Source organism: Acartia tonsa, chromosome 2 (assembly GCF_053477335.1).
Source record: "Acartia tonsa isolate MP-2025a chromosome 2, ASM5347733v1, whole genome shotgun sequence".
Lineage (NCBI taxonomy): Eukaryota > Metazoa > Arthropoda > Copepoda > Calanoida > Acartiidae > Acartia > Acartia tonsa.
The window spans coordinates 56,652,425-56,673,187 of record NC_137261.1 but is presented as its reverse complement, the minus strand read 5'-3'; the positions used below and the strand labels follow the sequence as shown (position 1 = coordinate 56,673,187).

The following is a 20,763-nucleotide window of genomic DNA, read 5'->3' as shown; positions in this document are numbered from 1 at the left end:
AACAGCTCTAGACCAGCTAATTTTTGTATGTAGTCTATTATTGTGATTATAAACAGATAAAAATATTAAAGGGAGTGTGAACGTAAAAATTTCTCATCTGATTATTAAATCTTAACATTTTCTAAGCACATTTCACTACACGGATCAACTAAAAACGTCCTATTAACAAAAATATCCAGAAATAATGCCTTGATTTTATGGTATTTTGGGAGTGAAAAAGGAAAAAAAGGGAAAATCTGAACGTTTTTGTTTCTTATAATGTTTGTACGGATATTTAACTTGTCATATATAGTTGAAACAATTTACTTACTGTTAAGGATTTTTTTTATGACATAAAATTACCAATTAGTTTTTTAATAACGTAGTAATTAGGTAATAAAGATATTTTTTAAATTCGTATTATTGACAAAAAAATACCTCACTGTCTAAAAAGGGTTAAATCTCAAAGGTTATTTAAAATAATAATATCCTTTTCTATTGTTTTGGACAGTATATAACCCACTTTGGAGAATTAGTTTACACTTTTATCAGACTATTTATAAAGAAATATTGCACCTTTATTATTTACAAATTTGTAATTAAAGGTGGGCGAGAGATGGGCCATCTAAAGTTACTTGGATACTAATTAAAAACCTATTTCTAGCTTTGTTATTGTATTTGGTTTTCAAATATTGCTTATTTTATCAATTTCTAAGTAACTATACATTGGTTCAAAGCAAGGATTATGTTAAAAGTCAACTTAACCGTTAGGAAAAATACAGAACTATGTCAAAAAGTTTAGTTGTAGCTATATATGGAAAAAAGACAATTAACTGCACATTTATATAGTCTGGAAATTTTTTCCCCAATCTTGGACGTAGTAAAAATCGGCAAAAAAAAGCTGTTTTTTAAGGAAATGAAAGACAGTTTTGCCCTATATTTGAAATTATATTAATGAGATGATGTTAAGGTTTGATAATCTGATGAGAAATTTTCTCGTTCACAGTACCTTTAATTGGCGCCGCCAACCGCCGTTTTACTGCCGTAACCGCTAAAAATGGTGTTTTTTTTTGTTATGACAAATAAAAGTTCATCCTAAAATTTGGTTAACCTAGCATTAAAATTGGCCGCTCTACAGCTGTTTTAATATTTTGTGGCTGGCTGCTAAAATGCGGCTAAGGAGCGGTCTGACCGTTATGACTAGGAATTTTCTCTAAAAAAAACACATGAACCACCAGAAAAAAATTTACGTCTTTATCTGTAACAGGAGCTGAGATAGAGGGGGGGGGGCTCTTAGACCCCTGATCCCAATCTTATAAGGTTGGAAATGGGGCCAGATCTGTAAGGGTTAAAAAAAACAATAAAGTTATGATTTTAAGCTTTTATACCAAAACACCAAATTTTGAGTAGCTGCGTGAAAAATGCTGTTTGAGTAAAACTGATTTTTACATATTTAAAGCTTGGCCAACAAAAATTTGTGAAAAAGAAAAAAGGGGAAAATCAAACCCGCCCTATTGTACAATTTTTAAAAACAAATTATGTGGATAAGGCATTCTTTTTAAGCCTAGAAAACATAGAATTTTACCATATTTATCTCTAACAGAAAAAAATATAAATATTTTGGTGACAACACTTTTGCCTTTAGGAGTGTTTTGAGAGAGAGAGGAAGAGAAAAAAGGGGGAGGATTAGTGTAATACATATGAAGAATTGCTTTGGAACCAACAAATATCCTGTTGATTGGAACCTGCTCTCAGCTATCCTGAATAATTGTGTAAGGCATTGTTTGATATCCAGTTTTGCTATGGATATAAAAAAGTACAACCATAAGATTAAAAAAAGCCTGCAAGTAATACCATGCTTTAACTGTTAAATGACTGCCACAAGTAAAACTCAATACCCCAAATTTACAGCCTTCAGCTTCAATAACAAAAAGTTCTAGGCATTTCAAATGTCATTTTACGTACTTTTGAAAGATTTCCATTGCCCATAATAGAAAAAAATATTGAATTACATTGCCTAGACACTATATTAAAACCTTATCTTTGTCAGAAACTTAGATAACTGGTAAGCCGGATACTGATTACATTTTTACAATAAAAACACCACATTCCATATTAAAAATTGGTTTAAATTACATTTGTAAACAAAAAATCATAGCACAAACAAATGAAACTAATGCAAGCTCAGCTCTGTTGAGCTGATTCAGCCTTCTGATTGGCTGGAAATACTACAGTACTCTCAGTACAACGCAAGTTAAACTTAATTTTTTAAAATGATTTGACTATAAAAATGGGTATTTTTTTGTAAAAATATAATTAGTTACTGGCAACCTAAATTTATGACAAAAATAAGCTTATAATTTTGTTTCTAGGCCACGTAGTTAAATCTCAAAATTTCCAACATGAGCAATGACAATCTTTCAAAATTTTAATTGCACATAAAATGTCATTATAAAATGCCATGAACTTTTTGGTTATTGAAGCTGAAGGCTTCAAATTTGGGGTATTGGGTCTACTTGTTGCAGTCTTTCAACAGTTAATTTGTGGTATTTCTTGCAGGCTTCCTTTAAGCCCATGCCTTTAATTTTATGATTGTACATTTTATATTTGCAGAAAGCTGGTTATAATCAGTGTGATAATTGAACAATACAATCTAGATACAAATAAGATTTACTACTACTAGAAAATCAATCTCATAATAAATAGATTTTAAACATTGTAATTTCCCTAAACAACCTTAATCTTAAGCTAATTTCAAATATTCAAAGTTGTATTAATCAAATATTGTAAAAATACCTGGCAAATTGATTACTCTCAATTTAATTTTTATTGTGGTATGATTTAGTCTACATTTTATTCCTATTCGTCAAATTAAGTAATTGGGGACTTAGACATCCTACATTTATTATCACATTAAACTTTTGAAGGAGGTTTTCTTCTTAGAACAGTTAAAAATGAAAATCATTTGATTAATTTTTTAAAATAAAAAAACAAACAAAAAATTAATATTTTAAAAATCAATATAATTTTTAAAATCTAAATAAAAAAAAACCATAAATATATGATGTATAATAGGGCGGGTTCATATTGGAATTAGACAAAGAGGGGATATGCAACAGATAAAATATAAGGAATCGATGAAAGATTTTGCTTATTTGGCTTATATACCAAATCATGCTATTTTTTGATAGATTACTTATAAGCAATCAATGAAAGTTTTGGCTTATTTGGCTTATATACTAAATTATACAAGTTTTTGATAAATTACTTACAAGCAATCAATGAAAATGATTGCTTATTTGGCTTATATACCAAATCGTGCAATTTTTTTTTATAAATTCCTTATAAGCAATCAATCACAATAAGAGCTAATTTGGCTTATATACCAAATCATCCAATTTTTTGATATATTACTTATGAGTAATCAATCACAATATATGCTTATTTGTCTTATATACCAAATCATGCTATTTTTGGATAAATTACTTATAAGCAATCAATGAAAGTTTTGGCTTATTTGGCTTATATACCAAATCATGCTATTTTTTGATGAATTACTTATAAGCAATCAATGAAAGTTTTGTCTTATTTGGCTTATATACCAAATCATGCTATTTTTTGATGGATTACTTATAAGCAATCAATGAAAGTTTTGGCTTATTTGGCTTACATACTAAATCATACAAGTTTTTGATAAGTTACTTACAAGCAATCAATGAAAATGATTGTTTATTTGGCTTATATACCAAATCATGCAATTTTTTGATAAATTACTTATAAGTAATCAATACAATAAATGCTTATTTGGCTTATAATTCAAATCATCCAATTTTTTGATATATTACTTATGAGTAATCAATCACAATATATGCTTATTTGTCTTATATACAAAATCATGCTATTTTTTGATAAATTACTAATAAGCAATCAATGAAAGTTTTGGCTTATTTGTCTTATATACCAAATCATGCTATTTTTTGATAGATTACTTATAAGCAATCAATGAAAGTTTTGGCTTATTTGGCTTATATACTAAATTATACAAGTTTTTGATAAATTACTTACAAGCAATCAATGAAAATGATTGCTTATTTGGCTTATATACCAAATCGTGCAATTTTTTTTTATAAATTCCTTATAAGCAATCAATCACAATAAGAGCTAATTTGGCTTATATACCAAATCATCCAATTTTTTGATATATTACTTATGAGTAATCAATCACAATATATGCTTATTTGGCTTATATACCAAATCATGCTATTTTTGGATAAATTACTTATAAGCAATCAATGAAAGTTTTGGCTTATTTGGCTTATATACCAAATCATGCTATTTTTTGATGAATTACTTATAAGCAATCAATGAAAGTTTTGTCTTATTTGGCTTATATACCAAATCATGCTATTTTTTGATGGATTACTTATAAGCAATCAATGAAAGTTTTGGCTTATTTGGCTTACATACTAAATCATACAAGTTTTTGATAAGTTACTTACAAGCAATCAATGAAAATGATTGTTTATTTGGCTTATATACCAAATCATGCAATTTTTTGATAAATTACTTATAAGTAATCAATACAATAAATGCTTATTTGGCTTATAATTCAAATCATCCAATTTTTTGATATATTACTTATGAGTAATCAATCACAATATATGCTTATTTGTCTTATATACAAAATCATGCTATTTTTTGATAAATTACTAATAAGCAATCAATGAAAGTTTTGGCTTATTTGTCTTATATACCAAATCATGCTATTTTTTGATAGATTACTTATAAGCAATCAATGAAAGTTTTGGCTTATTTGGCTTATATACCAAATCATGCAATTTTTTGATAGATTACTTATAAGCAATCAATCACAATGAATCTTTATTTGGCTTGTATACCAAATCATGCTATTTTTTGATAGATTACTTATAAGCAATCAATCACACTTAGTGCTTATTTGGCTTATATACCTAATCATGCAATTTTTTGAAAAATTACTTACAAGCAATCAATTACAATAAATGCTTATTTGGCTTATATACCAAATCATGCTATTTTTTCATAAATCACTTACAAGCAATCAATCTTAATAAATGCTTATTTGGCTTATATACCAAATCATACAATTTTTTGATATATTACTTATAAGCAATCAATGAAAATGCAAATTACTTATAAGTAATCAATCACAATAAATGCTTATTTGGCTTATATACCAAATCATGCAATTTTTTGATAAATTACTTATAAGCAATCAATGAAAGTTTTGGCTTATTTGGCTTATATACCAAATCATGCAAATTTTTGATAGATTACTTATAAGCAATCAATGAAAATTTTGGCTTATTTGGCTTATATACCAAATCATACAATTTTTTGATAGATTACTTATAAGCAATCAATCACAATAAATGCTTATTTGGCTTATATACCAAATCATCCAATTTGTTGATAAATTACTTACGAGCAATCAATCACAATAAATGCTTATTTGGCCTATATACCAAATCATGCAATTTTTGGATAAATTACTTATAAGCAATCAATCACATTTGTTGCTTAATTGGCTTATATCAGCCAAATCTTCTCTTTTTTTCATAAACTGCTTACAGGAAGGAAGGGATTAATTATTACTCCTCCTTCTTTTTCTTCACTTCAACTTATATAAGCCACTTTTACTGTAAATGACTGAGTATTTATTTACTCCACCCTCTTTTATCTCACAAGTAAGACCAAATTGTTGTAGAATGCTGATATAAGTAAGCAATTAGTATTCTTTATGGCTTATCAGTAATTTACCACAAAAATGGCACAATGGCACATTTAAGTAAGCCAAAAAAAATGTTAATTGCTTACTTACACGTTTTGAGATTACTAGGGTAACGTATTAAAATTTTATAAAGATCCACCGCCGTTTTCCCGCCGACCGCCGACTGCGGCGGCTGGCAGCTGCCAAGTACAGCTGCGGCCGCTGAAATTTATATTTTGACATTTCAAATATAAAATTTACATAAAGAAAAACATTTTCTGCAAAAAAATTGTTCTTCTAGCTTCAAAAATAAGAAAATTACAGCCGTTTGAAATTTTTAAGTAAAAAAGGACCTAAAAACAAAGGTTGTTAAATAAAAGGGTGAAGGAAGCGAAAATTGACTTTCACTTACTTAAGGTCGGAAATTCATCATAACACAGGGGACTTGTACAAAAAAAATTTAGCCCTCTAGCTCTAATAGGAACTGAGATAATATGGGGGGGCGCCCCCCCCCCCCCCCCCGACTGATTAAGGTGCGGCAAGGGGCCCGACTGTTAAGGGTTAATACAAAATATTTGTATAGAATTTAACTAATTAAAAATTTAATTTAGGGCGATTGAATGCAGAGATATCGGACCACCTGCAAATTGATAGCAATCTCATATGTTTCAGGGATCTTAAGGGATAAGACCATGGACATTGAATTGGTGTAACTTCCCATTATTGATAAACAAAATTACTCCTGTACGTAGATTAAAATTATGGAAAAGTTTTAAATCTTCAAGTTTAAAACCAAATTCAATTAGAGTACTGAAAATTTGTAGTCAACAAACAAAACTTTGGGCACCCGTGTAATTTACAGTCCAATGTACCCTCCTTCTCTGGATATGTGCAAGCAATCCTGATATGTATAAATGACATGTCCTGCTCCAGTTACAAAGTTGTATCAAATACATTCAAAATTGATTTCAAATACAATTAATTCATTTTTTTAAATTTTGAATTAAAATCTTAACGGTCGGGGGGGGGGCGTTGAACGCCCCCCCATCCGGTTTTTTCTATCTCATTTTCTGTGTGTGAAAGATAAAGAGCCCAAACTGCTTGACTTTTTAAGTATGGGTATGACACATAACTGAGAGTTGGAATTTTTTGAATATCTCCATCCTGGCGGGCACAGGATGCCAGCAAACCTGGCAGGGTCATCCAGGTAAAGAGCAAAAATATTTTTTTGACTAAAACAAAGCATTTTATCATACCAAAATACTAAAAAATCCTCTAGTAGTACATCCTTATATGAAATACAGGTGTTCAAGTCACTTTCAGGTTCCAGGTATGATCCTGCAGGTCCTGATCCTCCAGGTCTCCAGAAATCTTTAAAAGGCTCCTGTGGCCGCAATTTTTGACTTAGAGACTTCAAATTTTAAACTTAAGCTTTTCTTACATGTCTACATAACGTATTAATATTTCATGAAGATCCGCCGCCGTTTTCCCGTCGACCGCCGACTGCGGCAGCTGGCAGCTGCCAAGTACAGCTGCGGCCGCTGAAATTTATATTTTGATATTTCTAATGTAAAATTTACATAAAAAATTTTTCTTCTAGCTTCAAAAATAAGAAAATTACAGCCGTTTGAAATTTTTAAATAAAAAAAGACCTAAAAACAAAGGTTGTTAAATAAAAGGGTGAAGGAAGCGAAAATTGACTTAGACTTATAAAAGGTCGGAAATTCATTATCAAACAGGGGACTTGCACAAAAACATTTAGCCCTCTAGCTCTAATAGGAACTGAGATAATTAGGGGGGGCGTTGAACGCCCCCCCCCCCCCGACCGATTAAGGTGCGGCAAGGGGCCCGACTGTAAAGGGTTAAGGGGGGGGGGGGGGGGGGGTAATTTAAAACACATGTCATTTTAAAACACGCTCGCTTTTCCTTCGGCTTTAATCTTTGAGGATTTCTAAACTATTTCTATTTGTTTAGTACATATAGCAATGTCTACGCCTCTTCACAGGAAAATTTAGTTAAACACCATTTGGGGTTTACATGTATTTATCATCCATTGTCTTATCCCTTAAGATCTCTCCTATCTATAATACACAGTATAATAATGTCTGTCTGTTTGTACCGAAGGATCTCGCTAACCGCTGAACCGATCAGGTTCTCCTTTACAGGGTAGCTTCTCATAGGCCTCGGGAAGGTTTATAACTATTTTCTAAATGAAAAATCCCCCCCCCAAAAAAAAAAACTTTCTATTCAAAACTAAAATTAGAATAGTTGGGTCGACTAATCTCCCCCCCCCCCCCCCCAACTAATGAAATTTTCTTTTAAATCTAAAATGCGAAAAATTAGGTTGATCAAACCTCTTGGAGCAAAGCCCCTAGAGGCTAGGGTCGAACCCGCTAGTAAACTACAAAGTAATAGTTATGTATCAAAAGTAACGATAGAGAAACCTATTGATAATAAACATTTCAAGCATGGATTCAAAACTGATTAATATACGCGGGATTGGAACCGGTTCTACGGCCATACTTTAAGAAGAGTGTCGTATTATATTCAATTTTTCACGAATAATAAAATTAATATCCAGTTGGTCCAGGTCTTCAGAACCTTAGGACAAACAAAACTGGCATTAATCTTTTAAATTTTATTATCCGCGGAAAGGTGTTCATTATACGATTAGATAATTAACTATACCAATTATGTATCAATAACCAATGCAAAACAATTGTAATTTAATTTGTTTAATAAATATATCTTTTATCGTGTTATTAATTTTAAAATTTATCAATAAGCTTTATCTATAATTAGGGTCCGTCAGTAAGTCTGTAACGGTTAGATTTTTTTGTTAGTTTAGTCATGTTAGAATTGTCCTAACGATTTTAAACTCTATAATCAAGTTTTAAAATTGTAGCATGTAGTTTTCCAAAAATTTATTTACAATTCTGTTTTGACTTATACATTTATATTCCGCTTTTTTAGTTCTGACACTCTACAAGTTTGTCCTAACTTTCAGAGCTTCGCATTTATGGATGTTATCATCCGTGTTTTTATGAAGCATCCCCCCCAAAAATATTTCTGAAGCAATCAGTTCAGTGTATTGCGAAATCGCATTTGTTATATAAAAAAACCTTACAACTTTATAAATAGAATCAAGACAAAATATGCATCACAAAATAAATAAAATTTTGTAAACCTAAGGATTATTTATATCCTAAATGCACAAACAATGTTACGAAATTCTAGGGTGGTTTTCCACAAAGTAAATAGTTGAACAACGAACCCCCCTTCAAGTTATTTTGAAATAAATTGAAAACAAGAGGGGGGGGGGGTATTTTTTCGTGTGTTTGTGTTTCACTTTAGTTTAGGTTACGTTAGATTATATAAGGTACAGGGTAACGTCGAATGGTAAAATCTCCCATAGGGTTTAGTCCAACGCAAGGGTGACGTTTAAAGAAACTCCCCTGCATATTTTTCTATCAATTATTAGTATAAGGGGGGGAGGGGGGGTGTTTTTTTTTTCTCGCTTGGCACTGTGAGGAAAAGTCCCAATTCTCGCTTTGCTATTTCTTTTTACAATTGCTTGTCAAATAAATGTCTGAAATTGCAGCAGTAGAGCAGCGAGCACAAAATTGGCAACTTTTATATAGGTCATTAACTTCAATACTTTTTTATTTTTTGGGATACTTTCATCAAACTTTGTTGTTAAGTAGTTTTATTGTCATTTATTCAATTGTCAAAGCATTGCTAAATTTTTAGTATAATATTATTATTTTCTACAATTATGTTGTTATTGCTAATTTAGGCATGTTATAATTGTCCTATTAATTTCCAACTTGGCATAAAAATTAATTTTTTTAAGGTGAGGAAAACAACTCTAGGTATAATCATTTCCAAAATTTCCATACGTCCATTTAAAACATTTAGATTTTTTTACTTTTTTACAACAATTTTTTATATGATATAATTATTCCTTTCATTTAATTGTTTGAATAATGATTACTAGAACGATAGGGTACAATGTTATATGCGAAGTATTTTTATAATCAAGTTTTTTAAAGGTATTTTGTCCCATGTATAAAAGCAATTTTTTTTACAAAATTTGCAAACAATTTCATTTAGTATCATCTATGTATTTCCACTAAGATCTAGCAAACGACTGGAGCAATTTTCAAGGAAAAGAAGTATTGATTCGTGGCAGGTTTAAGGCTATTTTAAGAAAATTGGGGTTACCTTAACCTTTGTCTCGGTTAAGCCCCTGAGACTTTAAGTAAAGCAACTAGCAAATAAGATTAATTTAAAAAGGATTACGTAAAGTTTTCAAATATATAAAGTTTTGACACACCCCTCCTTGGGACCCGTGCTCTATAATTCGAAAAGTTCATCTGTCGGTCGAATTTCCAGTTCAGAGAAAAGTAAGTTAAAAAACTTAAAAAGTGCAGTTACTTTTACAGAATTCAAATAGATTTCCAGATAGTAGTGTGCCATAAATAGAAGTATGTACACTTTTTACTGAGTACAGAGGTGGATTCTTAAAAAAAATTGCCCCACTAATCGCTTAGTGGGGCAAAATTGTTTTCGTGAAAAATCCACTAAAATCACATTAGAAATCTATAAAAATTAAACAAATCATAGAAGGGTTATGAACATAAGATTTTATTTAATTTTTGTAGATTTTTTATGTGATTTTGGAGGATTTTTCACTAAAACATTTTTGCCCCACTAAGCGATTAGTTAGGCAATTTTTTTTTTTTTAGAATCCACCTTAGGTCCTTTTGTAGAATTAAAACTAGATTTTCAGGTATAAGTGTGCCATAAATAGAAGTACATACACTTTTTTACTGAGTTCAGGTTGTTTTACAGAATTCAAACTTGGTTTCCAGGTAGGAGTGTGTTATATATAAAAGTATGTACACTTTTTACTAAGTGCAGGTCCTTTTGACATAATTAAACTAGATTTCTATTTATATGCAGGTTTTTACACAGAATTAAAACTAGATTTCCAGGTAGAAGTGTGCTAAATATACGTGTGTAAATTAAAGTACTTACACTTTTTTACAAAGTGCAGGTCCTTTTACAGAATTGAAACTAGATTTCTAGGTAGAAGTGTGCTAAATATACGTGTATAAATTGAAGTACTTACACTTTTTTTACAAAGTGCAGGTTCTTTTACAGAATTGAAACTTGGTTTCCAGGTAGAAGTGTGCTATACATTGAAGTAGGTACTCTTCTTTACTGAGTTTAGGTCATTTCAAAGAATTCAAACCGGATTTCCAGGTAACAGTGTGCTATGAATAAAAGTTTGTATGCTTCTTTACTAAGCACAGGTCTTTTTACGGAATTCAAACTTGGTTTCCAGTTGGAAGTGTGCTAAAAATAGAAGAATAGTGTGTGCAGCCGAGTGCACAACATTTTATATATTATTAAGTGTTTACTTTTCAACATTTTCTATAAGAAACTTTATAAAAAAAGTTTTCTATTGCACATACAAACACACACACACACAAATGAAAAGCCCTCTGTACATAATTTTTGCACATTTTTTAAGGCTTTTCAAATATTCAGTTTATTAAAATTTTAACTTTTTTTCAAATTAATTTCATAGTAAGTCGTTTTTAAAATAAAATTATTAGTTTATCAATAACACATCTGAATAGAATATTGTTTTTAAATACAGTACAAATCTTGAAAAAAGTCTAGGCTGTTCACCCTAGACTTACAACATGATGGCCTTGTATCTATATAGGTTGTTGATTCAGGGTCAGATTTTGTATAGGAAAATTATTGTACTTTGTTCCATGATTTGGAAAAAATTTTAAAATGTACTAGAATGTACAAAACAAGGGGATAAAATCAAAGATCAATTCAAATTTTAAAGACAATAGTTGTTTATTGCATCGTATTAGGGACAGCTTTCCACAGATATTAATTTTATATTTCAATATTCGCTGAAAATTGCCTTTAATACAATTGTATACATGATTTATTTTCTAATCCAGCGGACACTAATCATTTTCGAAACAATGCTGGAATTTTGGAAACAGTCCCTTTCTTGGCAACGCCCCTTCGTCGATTCGATGTTTTTTTAAAATGGCTTTTGATAGGTTATTATGGGATAGGTGAATGCTCCACAGGGTTAGACAATTGGCCCCGTAGGGTTAGAGCCCCCCGCAGGGGCTAGAAATAGGAGAAAAGCTACTGTGAAAAAAATGAAGGGTCATCTCAAAAAACGCCTATCTCAGAAAACGCCTATCTCAAAAAACGCCCATCTCAGAAAACGCCTATCTCAAAAAACGCCTATCTCAGAAAACGCCTATCTCAAAAAACGCCTTTTTCATAAAATGCCTACTACATTTTTAAAAAATTAAGCCTAATTTATAACTAGTATTCAATAGAATAACAAAATACTTGTCATTCATGGTCTATTAGGTATTTAAAACACAAATAAACAGTAGGCCGACTCAAGATGCAAAATTTTTTGGCGCGCTATTTTAACCCATTCTATTCATAAATATAAGACTATTGATACCTTTAAAAGTGTTCTCAGACAAATTATTGGAGGAAAGGGTTTAATTATTGAAGCTTATTCAAAAGTACATCATTTTTGAATCTAATAAAAATAAGAAGGAATATAGGGAAAAGACATTAAAATACCCTCACCCTATTTTTCCCCCAAAATTCATCATCTATGGAAAGTAAGATTTAACAAAATGTTAAATTGCTTTATAATTTATGATAATTATTTTAACCTTTTTTTTTATTTTGAGGAACAGCTATATAATTATAATTAATTTATAATAATTATTCTAAAAACATTTTTTATTTTGAGGAATAGCTATATAATTCTGATAATTTTAAAGCATATCATACTCAATAAATATTTTGTATATTATTTGTGTATGTTAATAATTATATAACATGAATCTAAAATTTCTTTTAAGCATAATAAAAACTAGAACAAAATGACACAACATCTTTATGAATGTCTCTTAACAAATTTACTAGGCTTAGTCATATTTACAACATTTCAACTTGATATTCTGTTAATTCAAGATATTAGGTCAAATGATAGCATAATAAATAAGAATTATGTTTTATAGAGCTAATAGTTGTTCATCTTATTATAATAACAGAAAAGTAAACTGGGTTGTTTGCAGTAGATATATGAAGTAAAGAAACTTAAAAAATGAATTAACTATGTAAAAGTTTTTGTTATTCAATTGTGATCAATTTTCAAACAGCAAACCTTTAGTATTTTGTTGCTCAAAATGCTTACAAAAATAAAAAGTGCCAAAGGAATGTACAATAGTGATATTATACCTCAGGGATAGATATTTTAATAAGAAGATTTATAGTGTACATATTGTACAATATTCACAATACCTTAGACTGACATGTTTCACTACAAGACAATTTTTTTAAAATGTAGTAGGCATTTTATGAAAAAGGCGTTTTTTGAGATAGGCGTTTTCTGAGATAGGCGTTTTTTGAGATAGGCGTTTTTTGAGATGGGCGTTTTTTGAGATAGGCGTTTTCTGAGATGGGCGTTTTTTGAGTATAGCCAAAATGAAGAATCGCCCCTTAAGGAGCGTTGCCACGAAAGGGACAATACCTGGAATTTTAGCTATTTGCTCTTGTACTGACATTATTCTGTCTTTTTTCCTTACAAATTTGAATGATGAAATGCAAAATTGTTAAAATTTATTGAATTAGAATAATTGGTGCTCATCTCAATTAGCAAACTAAATGAAAATCAATATATGTGTGTGTGCTGTCAGGGAGGGAGGGGGCATTGTGCTGTTTATTACACAAGTCCCCAAAGTCCTATAATAAAGTTTTCTTATTCGAATGGCTTTACAGCTTTTGTGAATTTTGATAGGTTATTTCATTAAGTTGAGTGTTTGAACGTTTTAACCACCAATTTTAATAAATAGAAGGGTTAAATTTTTGAATCATCATTGGGGATGTACATCAATTTATCGGCCATTGTCTTATCCCTTTATGTCCTCAAAGTTAAATTAGAATTTCATTCTTTTATTACAAGTTTAGCCAAACAAAAAAATTACCAAATGTCAATTCTAAAAAAATCGAATTATTAAATGTAATGTTATGATAAAATTAGAAAATTTCCTTATTTCTTATCATACAATTCTTACAGCATCTACAGCAATCCTGTTCCACCAATTGAAAAATATTTTCTCCTTATTTGTATGGCATTAAGGATCTCCAAAACAGTGGCCTTAAAAAATTATCTGTCTGTGTGGGTCACACCTTTTTTTATGCAGCGGATTCTTAAAGAATAAGTTCCAGCTAATTATGGGTTTATATGACTGTAGACGAAAGGCCAGTATTATTTATTTCATTTCAAAAGGCATAAGTTTTTATTTAAACTAATGTTATTTAAGAATCGAGCTCTGGTGAATTTCATTATGTTATGTAGTAATATCAGGTATTGTACTAGTACTCATCTAAAAGTTGTTCTAAATCATAATTATTTAAGTCTAGATGTATAACCCAGACAGCTATCTGATCCAAGTGATGGAGACCCTTTTTGTATGCCAACTAATTGTTTTCAGTTATTTTGAAGGGACTCAGCTTTGTTTTTAATAGCTGAGCTGGATCTTTAAATCATTTTAGTGGTAAGCCAGATCGGGGTGAGCCGAATTTCAGCCAATCACAGCGCGGCATTTCATGAAATGTTGTGCTCTAATTGGTGGAAAGTTGGCTCATCCCGATCTGGCTCACCACTAAAATGGTTTAAAGATCCAGCTCTGAATTCAAAGACCCAATACAAAATCAAAACACTTTCTGGACAGAGATACATTTAGCTTATGCACCAACTATTCTTTTACTTTATTGTATACTAGCGGCTACGCCCCTAGAGGCATCTAGTAGCACTTTAAATGTTTGGTTTAAAAAAAATAATACTATACCTTGCAATGTTTCGAAGGAGTCTTTATCAATATTTTGCGATACTTTGCAATGTTACGTAGGAGTCTCTATTCGAGAGAAAAAAATTGCGATTTATTGTGATTTCTCTTGGGAGGGTTGTTGTTACCCTCCCCCGAAATAGTTAAAAACCTTCCCTGGAACTATGAGAAGGTACCCTGTCAAGGAGAACCTGATCTGTTCAGCGGTTAGCGAGATCCTTCGGTACAAACACACAGACACACAAACACACAGACACACAAACACACAGACACACAAACACACAGACACACAGACATCCTGTTACTTTAGTATAAGGATGTTGCAAAAAAAAATTTTACTACTAACATACATAGCACAGTTTCAAAGCTTCTAAATTGTACCAAATTGTTACAAGAATCATCAGGAAAATTAGAATCAAAGAATCTAACTAGACCGATTTTATATGTAGAAAAATAGAATTTTAAGCTTTAACAGATTTCGTTCACATTTCTTTATTATATGCTTACATTATAAAATGAAATTGAAAAGATAAAACAATTATATCCATAAATAATGCAGAAATATCATGCAGAAAATAAATTTATATTTCCTCAAAATAGTTTTAAATAGGGAGGGGGGAGACAATGGGCTGTTTATTGCACTTGTCCCCAAAGTTTTATAATAATGTTTTCTTTTTCGTTGGCTTGATAATTTTAGGGACTGATTTAGGACTGATTTTGATTGCTTGGTTCATAAAAATGAGTGTCCAAACGTTTCAAACACTAATTGTGATCTACATAAAGAGTAATTTTGTGTATCATCATTGGGAATGTACATTGATTTATGGGCCATTGTCTTATCTAATTAGATTCCCGAGTTTTAAACCATTCTTTGACCTAAAATAATCTTCACTGTAAATGAGATCATTTGCTACAAACAAATACACACATCCTTTACTTTTATATAAGGGTAAACTAAATAATTTCTAATGAAGTGACGTGCAACCAGACCCTAATTATACATAGCTGCGCTCCTGATAAAATGTGAGTCAGCATTTCTGTGGAGGACAGTAAGGGTATATATTATACAGGGATGCGGGGGACATTGTAAAAAAAAATATGACGTTTTACAATATAAATGACAAATGATAGGCCAGTATTCATTGTAATTGACAAATGGTAAATTGCAAACTGGAATATCATTGGTCATTTTTATTGTATGACATAATTTTTTATTGGACACTATACGCTGTATCACTTTTTATTCTACTGGTATTCTTTTTAAGCTGCTCTCGTATCGGGGGCTTGAAAACTTTACTCGATAGGATAGTTGAAACAACAAGTGACCACACTTTTCAACCAATAATTTTAAGCTAAAATGAGGTAATTGTGTTGATCATCATTAAGTATGTAGATCAATTTCTCGTCCATTGCGCCTTATCCCCTATGATCCCTGATGTTATAACATATCTTAGGATCTATTATTTTCAATAAGTGCATACTTCCAAACAAGGGCGTATTATGCAGTTTGTATTAAGATAGGGTATGAGCCATAGATAAAAACAAGGATAACAAAATCACAAAGTATCGAATCTCACAAAATGTTTGTTGGATAAATGGACAAAGTGAATTTTAGGGCAGAATTTTATTGTTTATAAATTAATAGTAGCCCCGTAGGGTTAGGGCACTACAGGTATAGGCCTTGAAGGGTTAGGATCCACCTAGGAAAAGGTGATCAGGAACCAAACTTTAGTTGAACATTAGAGGAAAACCATTGAGGGGAAAGGGGTTAAATAACTGTAGGTCTCAACTCCAAATACCCTGTGCCAACTTCCAATTGGGTCTTTGTAAATCAACCAAAAGCGATGGGAATATTAACACAGCCAAGTCGCTAAAAAGAGCAGAAAACAATTTTCTAGCAGACGAAAAAGGTCCTGAACAGGGGAGTTCAGATAGTTGTCTGGTCTACATCAATATTTATAGATTCATTAGTTGACCAACCACCAGATTCGCGCATATGGTTAAACTGAAAATTGAAAGCTCAATAAAGAGGGTGCACTGCACATTGGAATGTATATGTAATGCAGAAAATTCCACATTTCATAATCTCTGTTTATGTCTTAAAGGATGATAAAAGTGGGCAGTGTAATCCTATTTAATGAGATTTAATATTCTCCACAATAAAATTTAAAGAATTCCATTATGAACCAGGAGGGGATGCAACAATTTAAACAAAAATATTTAACTAAAAACATCCATAAGTAGCGAAGCTCTTTAAAACACTAGAAGGGGAAGGGGTTAAATAATTGTATGTCTCCATCCCATTGACCTTTTGTCGACTCTCAATTGGGTCTTTTAAAATCGACACAGCCAAGTAGCCGAAAACAGTTTGCTAGCAGACGAAAACGGTCATGGGAAAAGGGACAAGTAGTTATCTCATGCATAAATCTATACTATAGATCTGTTTCTTTAATATAAAAGTAAAAACATCAAAGCAAATGGAAGAAAGATAAGTATAATAGACATGTAACGATGATAAGTGGTCATACGAATCTTCACACAAAATTTCATTATGTTTTATTACAGCATTAAAAATTGTATTTAAGAGAAGTAACGATAGAGCGACGGGCAATGTGATTTACCCAGGAGACGTCCTACTCTCTTAAAAAGCAGAAGAGAAAAAAATGATGGACGGTTATATCGAATTTTAGAGTAGCTTCGCTTCTAAAAACATATTCAAAATATGTGTATTAGTGTCATTTGAATAGCTAAAAACAAAATAAAAGAAAATATAGATAAAGTCTTTAAACAAGGATGGAAACAAACATAAAAGCTAAGCTCTGAAACGGCAGGACAACGAACAGTAATACTTGAAGAGTGTCAGAACTGAATAATCAGAATATAAATGTATAAGAGTCGAACCAAAATTGTAAGTAAATTTGTTAAAAAAACTGCTGGATACAGGATAATGTTCATGGACATACTTACATTTTTAGGACTTGATTATAGAGTTGCTTCGCTTATAACATTATACTTTGTTGTCCCAGGAATTAATATACCAAAAATCAGATCAATCGGATGATTAAATCACATGAAAATTAGTTGTTAAAAAAAGTAAAAAATCGATAAGTTTAAAATGGGCGTAAGGACATTCTGGTAATGATTATAGAGTTGCTACGCTTTCTAAATCGTACGTAACTACTACAGGAATCACCATGCAAAGTTTGAAATCGATAGGACAATTCTAACATGCCTAAATTAACGAAAAAAGCTATCCGTTACGGACGGACGGACCGACCCTAATTATAGAAAAGCTTCGATTTTAACAAGGATGGAAACATACATAAAAGCTAAGCTCTGAAAAGGCAGGACAAACGAACAGTAATACTTAAAGAGTGTCAGAACTGAATAAACAGAATATAAAAGTCTTAACAAAATGGTAAGTAAATTTGTTGCATAACTGCGTAAATACAGAATAATGTTTTTTTAAGAATTGATTATAGAGATGCTTCGCTTATAGCACTGTACCTTGCTGTAATAAGAATCATTACTCCAAATATCAGATGAAAAGGATAATTATAGCATAAAAAACTTTGTTGTCAAAAAAGTTAAACAGCATGTTCTAATTGGACGTACGGACTTTCCAGTAATGATTATATAGTTGATTCGCTTTCTAAGTCGTACCTAACTTTTATGATAATTCATGCAAAGTTTAAAATCGGTAGGACAATTCTAACATGTCTTAATTAATGGAAAGAGCTAACCGTTACGGACGGACAAACGTACAAAAGGACCAACTCAAATTACAGAAAATCTTTGCTTTTAACAAATATGCATAAATTTTCCATTTTATCTTTATTTACAGCGTATGTAGACTATAATTAAAGTCTCAGTTTATTTTTATACCGGAAATTTACTCTTTGGTTAACTCTTGAATTTGGCGAGGCTGGGGTCATAATTTAACATGTTGATAATGGTATTTTTAGAAGGTAATAAATGTAACTTTGAACTTAACAAAACATTTGAATTATAATCCTGTAGAAAAAAATACATTTTTTACGATGATTTATTATCAAATTTCCACGAAAAAAAATAAAAATAATAAATAATAAATCAATCATATTTTCTGTACCTACAGAAATTTTTTTAACAAACACAAAGCAAATATATATTTTTTGTGTGGTATACTGGAAAATCTTTTTTGCATTGAAGCTTCTTCTAGCTTCCTTTTAGTTTTAACAACAATATATAAAATTTATAGATAGATCCCTTAACCATATCTAGTGTGTTAAAAATCACAAAGGATTTTTTGAAACTTTATTTGATTTCCATATCTATTTATAAAGAACGTGTCCTAACTTTTGTGATTTTGTTTTAAAATAGGTAGTCGGTGCTTTTAGTAAGTAGTAGATGTAAAATGATTAATAGAATTTGGATATGCTATTGGGTTTTTGTAGACCTCTTATTTTTGAAGTAAATTAAGTTTTTTTTAATCAAGTTGGTTTTCAGGTACAAAAATGCAACAAATTAAGAAAAAAAATGCCATTATGAACAAAAATAGTATGATCTTTAATTTGGCACCTTACTTTTTGAATTCTGTTAAGTATTTAATGAAAAAGTATATTTTGTTGAACCCCGTTGAATCAAAACTGTGAACTTTGGGAGCTCGTTACAAATTGGTTTAAACAAAATCACAAAAGTTAGAACACGTTCTTTTAGTGCTGTAAGGTTGACAGTACACTAATAAAATTCATACTTACAAAATATCAAAGATATTCAGATACTCAAAATATTCTTCAATATAAAGATAATTCTATTATTGACCCATTTATTGTTTTCATTTTCTTAACTTGAGTCAACTTTAGTATTCAAATTTTGGTGCTTTCTTCCAAAGTACCCCGTGCCCCCCCCCCCCCCCCTCCAATATTATTGAAAGAAAATAAGGGAGGTAGTATATTTCTTAAGCCTAATCTCTTTGAGGTGATCTAATCCAGCAGGGCCTATACCTCCGATGCTCCAACCATGCGGGGCAACTCTGCAGCTAATATAACCCTAACTTACCTGTCCTAAAAAACTTCAAATTACACCCCAAACCTCTTATTTTCGATTAATATACAGGTCAGGTTAGAATATACAAATAAGCCGCTCGTAATGGTTAGTCATTTAATAACTCCTGCGTTTTTCCTAGAAGCTTATTTTCAATTTTTTTTTATTATTTCTAAACTGGACTAGGCACTTTGAGAGAGACCGCCCATATTATTTAGTGCTGTAACTTTTTAAAAAGACGCTTAGTAATAGCATTGGTGCTACTTTCCCAGTTACCATGTTTCTTTTCAAAAGTTTGAGAAAAATATTCATATTCACTTTGTATGTGAAATCAATAGAGATAAGCTAGAGCCATACTTCTAAATCAGCCAATATGATAAAAGTGAAGTTACATACTAGACATGTCATTGGTTAAAACATTTAACAGATTTTGGACATAATTTTTTTATTTCGTTCGCATTGTGTGTCATTATTTCGTGTAAAAAAAATTTCCCTCGGATAATGTGAAGCATAGAACATATAATAAGTTGAATTTTTCAGGAGTTTTTGTCTGCAAAAAATCCCTTTTTAAGCTTGACGAAAGATGGGAACAGATGGACCATCTAAATATATTATGTCTATTGTGAAATGTAAGTCAGAATAAATATTTGAGTTTGATTACATAACTGTATTGACTGCTGACCTGTGCATCAATGCTTCTCACAAATAAACAGGTTCTGCAACCTGCTGACGCCCATCATTTTTATTTTTAGTAAAAAAATTTAATTACATTTTTTTTGGTGGGGGGGTTATTTTTTTCTAGGGGCGATTACTCTTGGGATGGTGGTGGTACATTCTCCAAAATAGATATAAACCTTCCCAGGACCTATGAGAAGCTACTCTGGAAAGAAGAACCCGATCGGTTCAGCAGTTAGCGAGATCCTACGGTACAGACAAAAAGACAAACAAAGAGACATCCTGTTACTTTACTATAAGGATTAAAAAACATAAATAAACATTTATTCCTGTAAACATGAACACATACATATGTATAAAAAGGTATCTCGTTCAGCTTCTAGCCGAATATATTTCTATATAAAATGTAAAATA

At 30.9% G+C, this 20,763-nt stretch overlaps 1 protein-coding gene across 1 annotated transcript in view; it reads left to right on the top strand.

Moving 5' to 3' along the window:
- Positions 1 to 6,435, top strand: part of LOC145312626 (uncharacterized) — a 42,443-nt gene extending 36,008 nt beyond the window's left edge. The window contains exon 8 of the mRNA XM_080151887.1: positions 6,340 to 6,435. Within this exon, the coding sequence (XP_080008013.1) occupies positions 6,340 to 6,379 (40 nt within the window). The 3' untranslated portion in view covers positions 6,380 to 6,435. The remainder of the gene's footprint in view (positions 1 to 6,339) is intronic.
- The last annotated feature ends 14,328 nt before the right edge of the window (positions 6,436 to 20,763 follow it).